This window comes from Lissotriton helveticus, chromosome 3_1 (genome assembly GCF_964261635.1).
Source record: "Lissotriton helveticus chromosome 3_1, aLisHel1.1, whole genome shotgun sequence".
In the NCBI taxonomy this organism is placed as follows: Eukaryota; Metazoa; Chordata; class Amphibia; order Caudata; family Salamandridae; genus Lissotriton; species Lissotriton helveticus.
Window position 1 is genome coordinate 70,600,035 of NC_136061.1, and position 10,653 is coordinate 70,610,687.

Consider the following 10,653-nt stretch of genomic DNA (forward strand, 5'->3'; position numbering starts at 1 on the left):
TAAAGTGGAAAATGAAAAGTGGGTTAAACTGTTGAATACTTACGAAGTCGTTAGTCTCCAAGAGACGTGGACAATAGAACCAGTTCACATTAATGGTTATAGAACTTACTTCTCCCCAGCAATTAGTTCATGTCATGGCAGGGCTATAGGAGGTTTGTGCACCTATGTTTCCAACATGCTACTAAGCACAAAAATAGTAGTTTTCAATAACATGTATTATCACATTATTAGGATTACAGTAGATAAAGTGAAGGTTTTAGTTTTGGTAAATTTTTATAATAATGTCCAAGGAAAGGATGTGGATAATGTTTTTAAAACACTAGGAAGTAACGTTAAATCTGTGATGGAAGGGAGATTCAAGGAAGTTTGTGTTATATGGGCTGGAGACTTTAATTGTTCCATATGCACTAAAGGAGAGAGAGGGACATGCGGAGTAAAACTTGATAAAGATACTAGTTTTAGTCACTTTGATCATTCCAAGTGTGGGGATTATTTAAATGAAGTCATATTTGGGAATGATATGGGTTTTGTAAATGGACTGGATAGTCCTGAGGCCCCCTTTCTCCCTACCTTTAATGGAAGAGGGGCAAATACAACAATTGATTACATTATTATGACCGTTAGACATGGGGGTATGATACAGGACTTTGCTATTCTGGATATTTCACTTAGCGACCACTTTCCTTTAAGTTTAACCCTGAGAGGGAAAATTAAGGAACCTTGTGGTAAGGCTAAGCCTAAAACATTAGTTGACAATATCTCCATGGTTAGAAAAAATGGCTACTCCTTAAAATGGACCAAAATTGTCCCAGAAGACTTTCTGCAAAAACTGCTAGAAAGGACGCTGCCCCAATTTTATGTATGTACAGATGGAAATACCACAGACCCTGATATAATCAAGAACTTCCTGAGGATCGTTGAACAAATTAGGAAGTTACTATGGGTTGAAACTAAAGGTAGAAATAATGTGCAAAAGGGGTGGTTTGATTCAGCATGTACAAAGGCATACTCAAATTTAAAACAAGCCTTACATGCCCCAGTAAAGGATACTGGTCTAATTGGAGAATGTAGGAACATTTATAAGAAAACCCTTAAAAGTAGGAAAAACGCCCTTAAGAAAGAGGCATGAGAGGCCTTGTGTGCGGCCTCACTGAGCAAAGATCCCTCATTATTTTGGAAAGCCGTTAATGCTCCTCTCCTGAATTATAATAAAATAGATCCACTAGAAGTGGCAATATCAGAGAGAGTGGGTTGAATACTTTGCAAGGTTGTACTCTGATGACCACGATAACAGGGATGGTGCAATTGAGAATGTCCAGATGGGAGTTTGTACCCACCCTTGTAGCGTTTTAGCCCCTGAAATTACTGTAGCAGAGGTACATGAATGCATTGACGCATCCCTGGGAGGGAAAGCACCGGGCCCCGACGGGATCCCGGTCGATTTGTAAAAAAACAACAGGGAACTATGGGCCCCGATTCTTGCGCGCCTCTTTAATGCCACTTTACATAAGGGCCTACTCCCTTCGTGGTGCCAGTCTTTGATAGTACCTATATTTAAAAAGGGCGATCGAGACAGTTGCCAGTGTTATCGTCCAATATCACTACTGGACTCCACTGTCAAGATTCTAGGAAGAGTAATTTTAAACAGACTTTAACATGGGCAGATGAGAATAAAATAATAAGCGATTTACAGTACGGCTTCAGGAAAAGGCTTGGAACAATTGAACAATGTTTGAACTCGCACATTTTAACTGAAAAATATACCAAAGCCAAGGAGGGTCGAATATTCTTTTTTTTTTTATAACATCTTTTTATTAAACAAGGACATAACATAACTCAAAATTGACCAGAGCGCATTGAGTGTTTTCACATATGCATATAGAGAACATAGACTTCCAGAGGTAGACAAATAAAGCAAAATATAAAGAATAGGTTCAAGTGTCTTCCAAATCCACGCTGTCAGGGTCTATCTCAGGTGGTGTACAAATGTCCCCACGATAAGCATTCCAGAGACCCCAGATCTTACTCCACTTGCGACGCCACCCCCTAGATACATACACAGACCTCTCCCGGAACATACACCAGTCAAGGTCTGCCATCCATTTCCCAACCCGAGGTGCCTGAACCGCACCCCAGAGTTGAGCAATATTGCGCTTGGAAATTGCGCAATCAAGAGTGACCCAGATCTTGCCATGGCTAGAAAGGTCGGAGGGCTCCCAGACATTCAACAGACAGCGACGCGCTTCCAACTCGATCCGCCCACCCCACACTTCACTCATCTTCAGATGTATCCTCGCCCAAAAATCACGGACCTTCTCACACTCCCACAGAATATGTAGGAACGTTCCCGGCCCTCCACACCTTCTTCGTCAATTCGCCAACCCCATCTTCAACAATCCAGGACCCGTAGTAAAGGAGCGGTGCAGAATCCTGAGTTGGACCAATCGAAGTCGCATTGGGACCGCCACTACTCTAGGGGATGACACCGCCTCCCTCCAGTCCTCCTCATCCAAAACAAAGCCATCTGCGACCCACTGGTCCCTAAGCTTCACAAGGGGATCCTCAGTATGGTTAATCTCATATACTTTATTCGATAGATATATATCATAAAAGTATAAACATTTAAAAAATACATAAAACAATCCATCCGATAATACTACAATTCCATCCAGAACAGCAAGGGTAAAACAAAGTTAAAAACAGTAAATTCTTTGTAAAAATGAGAATTATACATTGCCCAACAACCTTGAGTGGATTAACCAAGCGCCCGCTAGATATTTGGCAACCCCACAGATGATAAACATGGAGACAGTATTAGTTGAAATAACACGCAGGGCTGATCTATGATCCTTCACTCCCAATTCCCTACATACTGGTTTCAACCATTTAGCTCTAACATGCTTATAAGCTGTACATGCAAACAGAAAGTGGCCAAGAGTTTCCTCTGGACATGGGCAGGCGGGACATTTTAAGTCATGCCCTCCCTTGCTCTTCCACCCCACCAAGAATTTTTTAAGGGGCAGGATACCATATCGTAGTTTCAAAAACAAGGTTCTATCTCTAGGTAATTGGATAAAATCCAGAAACGGTTCTAGCTTCCTTAAGGATTTATAATCCAAAAAGTTGGACGTCAGGGTTCCCTGATTTGAGTTAGAATTAACCTTAGCCTCAACCCAATCCCAATAAAGTTTTTTAACAACTTGTTTGACCGGGGGGCATTGTGAGACCCAAGACTCTCCCAAACCTATAGATAATACCAGCGTTTTGAGCTTGTTTAGCCACTTTATTTTATTTGCGACATTTAGGGAAATTAACTCGTCCAACACTCGAGCATATTATGCTAGTTCTTGTGTCCTAAGGTGTACCCAGTATAACAGCGGCCTTAGTTGGACTTTATCTGTAATTGATTTTTTACCCATATCAAAAAATAGTGGTAACAAGGGGGTTGAGACTGGGAGTGAGACTAAGTCCCTAACGAACTTATTCTCCGGAGTAGCCAGGGCCTTGGTGTTCTCGGCACCCCATAGTTCGGAGCCGTAGACTGCCGAGGCTAACGCCTTTCCCTCGTAGACTGCCAACGCAGGGGCCACCGGTCTGCTAATGGAAAGGCACTGGTTCCTTAATATAGCTCCAGAGACCCTTTTGAGATTCAATACCATCTTTGATATATGGGAATCCCAGCTCATATTGTTGGACAATCTTACCCCAAGATAGTCAAATTCACTCACTACTTCTAAGGGGGACCCATATAGTGTACGATGAGCCTTCCTAACCTTTCTATACGTTGATAAAACCATTAACTTTGTTTTAGATGTGTTTACTGTTAACCCACGATCTTTACAGAAGAGGGAAAAACGGTCAAGTAGTTTTTGAAGACCCTTAGGGGTCTTGGACATCAGGAATGGTATCGTCCGCAAAGAGGAGTGTGGGGGTTTTCTCCCCGGCAAGGACAGGGGCATCCGCTGGATCCTCCCTCAAATGGTCCACCACCCCATTTGTAAAAAGGGAGAATAGTGTCGGGGCCATCACACATCCCTGGTACCCTCCCTGTCAATTGGCCCTGACTCCCCCACCATATCCTTGCGTAGTTATTCTCATGTAGCTTAATAACAAATTGTAGCAAATAGCTAGGAAACCCCAAGGCCAGTAGAACCTCCCATAGTTTGGCGCGTGGAATGACATCCAACGCAGTTTTCAGGTCAATGAAAGCCAAGTAGAGGCTGCCTTTGGTAATTAATACTGACTTCCAGTAGACCGCACCAAACCGGAAGACCTGATCCACTTCCCCTACTTTCTGCCTGAACCCGGCCTGGAAGTGGGTTAGAATACCCTCGTCCGCAAGCCAGGTCTCCACTCAATTTATAATGACCCTGCCAACTACCTTTTGGATGGTATCAATTAAACTAATTGGTCTGTAGTTGGCAGGGTCCTCTCTATCACCTTTTTTGTATATCGTGATCACCTCCGCCCCTCTCCATGATTCCGGGACGGGGTGACCTAGCTGGATTAGGTTCATTAAGCATGCTACATAAAAAGCCCAAATTTTGGAGTCAAGTAATAATAGGTCCCCAGGCAGACCGTCTGGACCAGCTGCCTTACCTGGAAGGATTTTTAAAATGGCATCTCTAACTTCTCGCGGGGTGAATAAATCCACCTTGCTATCCAAATCCAAACTAGGGTTGCTCTGGTTACCCAAGGGTGGTGGTATTAAAGAGACTTGGGCACCATCCTCACAATACAATTTTAAAAAATGGGCATACCATTGCTGTTCATTAATGTGGTTTAAAATTGGGTCAACTCCCCTACGCTCTAAGACATTAATTAATTTCCAAAAAACGGTTGCGTTCTTTCCACAGACAGCGACCTTAAGCTGTTGCCAATGCTCCTCCTCTCAATTTTTCTTGGCTAAGATTATAGTGCTACAGTGCTCCTTTCTAGCTGATCTCACTGCTATAGGGTCTTTCGATTTAATGGTCAGTGTAATAGCCTTCTTCTTTGCTCTACAGTTCAATGTATACCATGGATTAGCCTTTGAAGGTCTAGGATCCACTCGAGTGGGCCCCTGGGAGTTTTTAAGAAAATACTTTCCTATTTTAGCAGTTAGGTTTTTGTACTGGGCTAACAAATTAGGCCCTGAAGAGTGGGGACCTGTTAATTCCACCGCTGTGAGGCTAAGGGTTTCTGCTGTAACTAACTCCCTAATACTATTAATTTTCCCCTCTTCACATTTTACCACATCCCATCTTAGTTTCCGGTTACAGTTGGAGGGGAAGACCTCCTTAGTGATCAACTCTGGCCCCCCACTCTTACAAAATCCATTACTCCAATTGATTTTCATACATAATGGGTTGTGATCACTATCTGAGGTCTGTCTAACCTCCATATCTACTACGCTAGCCCAAGATTGTACATCTAAAAGAATGTAGTCGATTCGTGATGGGCAGCCTAGCCTATTGTAGGTCATTGCCCCATCACGATCGGAAATAGTCCGACCATTTAGAGCCCATAGGTTGTGCTCCAGGGTGAGGGCATTCAACTGGATTGCTCTGGCAGACCATTTCTTAATAGGGGCCAGAACTAAGGGGGGAATTGTCTGTCTCCAATCCTCAGAACTCAAACCCAGTACATCCTCATCATCCAAGGGTTCAAATGTACAGTTAAAATCACCCCCCCACCAGGATATGGGACCTAGGTGGTAATTCTAAAAGCTTAGTATCCAGTAGCTCAATTATCGGCGAGGTTAAAGCACCCTGGACCCCTCTTGCATAAACACAAAAAAGATGAACACTAACCCTATATAGATTTTTCAGGGAAATATGCAAAAAGTCATTGGAATCAACTTTATGTGTAGTAGCAGTACAATTTAGATCAACCTTCACCCAGATGAGCAGACCACCAGAGGGGCGTCCTTTCCCTGAGGAAACTGCTGGAACAAAATAGGTGGAATACCCATTTTTGTAATGCGGGGACAAGGACCAAGTTTCCTGAAACAAACAAATCTGAAAGGAATCAATAAAGTTGCTCCATTCCGGGTTGACAAGGTTTCTCCTAAGCCCTGCTATGTTCCATGAAAGAATGTTAATCGGGGTGAGGGGTACAGGAGATGCCTTGGTTCTGACTATAAGGCTATGTTCAGATTCACCCAAACTACGATATATCGTTTCCATGTTGCGTTAATCAGTTTATTGTATGTCAATGATATGGCTCTGGTTGGCATGTGACCGTCCAGCAATCGATCCTCAAGCGGAGAGGCCACCGGAGGTTTCTCACCATGGGGGACTACTGCACGTAAAGCATGACGAATCTGAAGGTACCGAAACCGTTCAGTATCATGCAGCTGGTACTTGGCCTGCAGTTCCTCAAACGTCAACATCCCATCTTTACCCCACACATCACGCACCTGCCCAATTCCAATCAGATCCCACTGGTCAAACCCTTTCGTTTTCCACAGCGTCCCCAGTTTCTCCGAGCTCCACAAGGGAGTAGCCATTGTTACACGCCCTGGTCAGTTAAGGGCCCTTGTAGCCTCGTGCCACATCTTTGTCGCCGTCGATGGAGGACCCACCAAGGGGAAACAACCACATTTCGCTTATAACACCCTAGTAAACTCTCCCCCGGGCACTTGGCCACGGTCCATAGCAAAACCCAGATCCATCGGCAAGCCATAGATTGCTTGATTAATAGGTGCCAACTGGGACGCCCAATAGTATTTCCTGATGTCAGGCAGACCGATACCAAGGTAACATCAATTTCGACAATGCAATACGGGGCCTCCCCTCCCACAAAAGGCCTCACTGCAGCAAATCTATCTCACTAAAATACGAGGGGGTAACCGGGTCACAGGAATTCTGCAAGGCATATAAGAAACGCGGGAGGGCCATCATCTTAAAGAGGATCGCACGGCACAGCAAGGAGAGCGGGAGTGTTTTCCACCTAGCAACGTCACCACGTAGCCTGGCCAACGGGGGCAACAAATTCAATCTGAAGCGGACCTTGGGGTCCCTCGATATCTGGATACCCAAATACCGAAAACTAACCAATTCCAGCTTCACCAGGCAATTCGCTGGCACCCTAGGAGGCTCACCACTCAACACAAAGAGGACCGACTTCGCCCAATTAATAGCGAGTACCTCCCGAAAATTGCAAGGATATCCATAAAGACCATCAGGGAACTGCGTGGGGAGGTCAAATACAACAGAATGTCATCTGCGTACAACGAGATCTTATCCTCCCATTCCGAAGTCCAACGCAATCCCCTGATCGAACGATCCCACCGTACCCAGGCCGCAAGTAGCTCGAGGGCCAGGGCGAACAAAAGTGGTGAAAGAGGGCAACCCTGTCGAGTGCCCCTCCCAAGTGTAAAGTCGCTAGATTTATGGTTAACGACTACACGAGACAGTGGGGCCAAGTAGAGAAGGCGAACCCAACCGATAAACTCGGGGCCAAACCCCATCTTCTCCAGGACCGCAAAAAGATATGGCCATTCCACTCGGTCAAAAGCCATAGTGGCATTCAGGGACAACAACACCGCCGGCTCATGGTTTTGGGACGCGCCCGCCACGACCCCATGAAGCCGACGGAGATTAAGGGCGGTGTTCCGAAGCGCCATAAAAGCGGACTGTTCCGGATGCACCAGAGTTGTGATGACCTTCACCAGGCGGGCTGCAAGCAATTTAGCCAACACCTTAGGCCCACGTTCAATAGGGAGATCGGGGGATATGACGAGCAATCCAGAAGTGGCTTACCCTCCTTATAAATGACCACAATATTCGCGAGGCGTTGATCATAAGGTAGCTCGTCACGGTCTCTGCTCTCCAGATACATGTCTTTTAAGTACGGGGCGAAGCGGTCGGAGTGTAATTTAAACAATTCAATGGGAAGACCGTTCGGGCCAGAAGCCCTACCAGAACGGACCCCCCTATGGGCCATCGCCACCTCATCATTAGTGAGGGCGGAATCTAAGAACTCCCTATGCTCAATGGATAGAACCGGCATCGGAATGTCCCGAATCGCGTCGGCATTCTCCTCCTCCGTGAAGCCCCCCGCTGAAGTATAGACCTCCTCAAAATACCGGGCAAAGTCATCCACGATCGCCTGAGGATCCGATGACACCATGCCCCCAATACGCAGTTCCGGTATCAGCCGAGAACCCCAATCGCCCTTTTCCAACCAAGCTATCAACTTCCCGGCCTTGTCGCCATGTTCATATATTCTACTCTGCGTGTTAGCGTGTTGCGTTTTTGCTCTGTCACGTGTCAGGGTCCTGTACTCATCCTAGGATCGAATATTCTTAACGTTTGTAGATCTCACCTCTGCATTTGACTGTGTTTCGCACAGTAAACTCTGGCTGGTTATGGGTAACTGGGGGGTAGACCCTTCTATCATAAACCTCCTTTGGGAATTTTATGCTGGAGCATCCGCGAAAGTTAGATTTGGGAAAAACAGAGAATGTACAGAATCTTTTGGAATTAAAAGGGGTGTACGCCAAGGCTGCGTCCTGGCTCTGTTTCTTTTCACACTCTATATCAATGATGTGGAGAACACACTATTGACTGAGTGTAGAGATTTGCCAATGGTGGGGGAAAGGGCAATACCAACCCTGCTGTATGCCGATGATGCTGTCCTGATGGCCAGAACACCTCATTTTCTGACTTCATGACAAGGTTAAATCTGAGAATTAATTGTTCTAAGACCTTCACCATGGACTGTGGATCGGGTGCAAAAAAAAGGAGAAAGTCACTTTATATTGGTACTATCCCAGTTGATGTTACCCCAACATTTTGTTATTTAGGAGTTTTAATTGATTGCAAGGGCCTATGGAACACCACTATTAATACCAGGAGACTATTGTACTGCAAATCAATTATGGCTCTAAAGAACTTTAGCCGTAAAATAGGGAGGAGACCAACCAAGGAAATGTTAACCATATATAAAGCTACTTGTGTAGCGATAGTAACATATGGCGCAGGCCTGTGGGGACGTGCTAATGTGAGCTCTTTGCAGGTGATTGAATATCTTTTTATGAAATATCTTCTAGCCGTTCCACAGAGCGTTTCAACATATGTCTGCCATGTGGAACTTAGGGAGCCCTATCTGGAAGATACCATAAAAACTGCCCCAATTCTACTATGGCACAGAATATGGACAGTTGACGAATGTGGACTGAACCGCTTGATTATTATTAACGCGGTTGGGCTAGAGAAGTGTGGCAAAATAAGATGGCTGTGTTATGTGAGGAAATTCCTCACGGCACTGGGTATGGGGCATTATTTCACAGAACCATCTTCTCTATGTAACATTTCCAGAAAGTTTTTAAAAGAAAAATGTATGACTTACCTGCATGAAAATAGAATTATGACCGAAATGAAGAAAATAACGGTAGTAGCTCACAAACAAATTGTAGCCCACAAACACATTGTGTCCTCTAGGAATGTAAACCTTATTTGAATCTACCAATGAGTGACCATGAAAGGTTTTTATTAATTCGTTTTAGATTGAACTTGTTGTTTCGGTTACTCAGCTTTCCAGTTTATGAATGATTGGTCAAAAAGTTTTGATAAAATGTCCCTGTGATGAATTGTCAGTACAATCAGATATACATATATTATTTTTCTGTAAATTTGACATTGTACCCAGACGATTGTGGGTTGTTCCACTTCTGAAGACCATGGGAATTAATCAATGTTGCCCTGCTTTTTTAGCTGTACAGAAGCTCGATAGTATTTTAAGTGTCGTATTTATTTCCTCATTCCTTAAAAATGTTTTTAAATCACGAAAATCAATTGTAATCTGAATTATGTGGAATTATTTTGGGTGTACTGTAATTGATTGTATTGTAAGAATCTTTTTAATCGTGATTTTTTAATTGTACTTTTGTTGTTATTCTGTTTTAATAACCGAATAAAGTTTTGAAATTGAAAATTGACTAATTACTATTTGATAGATTGTCTAAATGTAAATTCAAATCTGCACCTTTATATAAATGAATGTGTTCAATGGTGAACTCAGGCCAGTCAAAGCCTCGCAGGGGACACCAGAGGGAAGTTTATAGCAAATAAGTGAGTGCCAGATTGCTTTACTAAGATCATTTCCCACACCTCTAGTAGCTCCAAATCAGGGCATATGTCATCACCGCTTTCACACATTTCAGCATTGGTCTGGTATTCCCGTCAGTCCCACCCACTTCCTGTTAATCCACCTAACATGGCATAATTAACACTAAGGTAATACATCTTTCATTATCATTGTACAGTCAACTTTTAACCATGTGCCCGCACTTCAACTGTGACCCTAAGATGCCTGGGTTCTAATCTTTGTAGCTCCACTTGACCAAATTGTGAGCCTGAGATCCATTATATTTGGAACATATTGTATTTGGCTTAATAAGCAAGATATAGACATTGAAATTTTACAATTTAATGTTGCTTGTGTATTACCTCAAAACTTGTTCTTCCAGGTTTTTCACTTCATTTTCTTTGGCACTCAGTCTTTGGTCACAGTCTCTGTTCGCGTTTTCTAGATGTTCCTTCAGATTTGGACATGATGAAAGAAAAGGAAACATTTAAGTTCTCTGTCAGAAAGAAACATCTGGCTGCTTAATTTCATTATTTCTCAATGACGTGTTTTGAGTCTGATCTTTGACATTCGTAGATT

General features: G+C 43.7%; 1 protein-coding gene across 1 annotated transcript in view; it reads right to left on the reverse strand.

The window, feature by feature from the left end:
* RUFY4 (RUN and FYVE domain containing 4) overlaps nt 1-10,653 on the reverse strand; it is a 435,544-nt gene that overhangs the window by 63,466 nt on the left and 361,425 nt on the right. Inside the window, exon 9 of the mRNA XM_078679261.1 lies at nt 10,437-10,525. Within this exon, the coding sequence (XP_078535387.1) occupies nt 10,437-10,525 (89 nt within the window). The remainder of the gene's footprint in view (nt 1-10,436; nt 10,526-10,653) is intronic.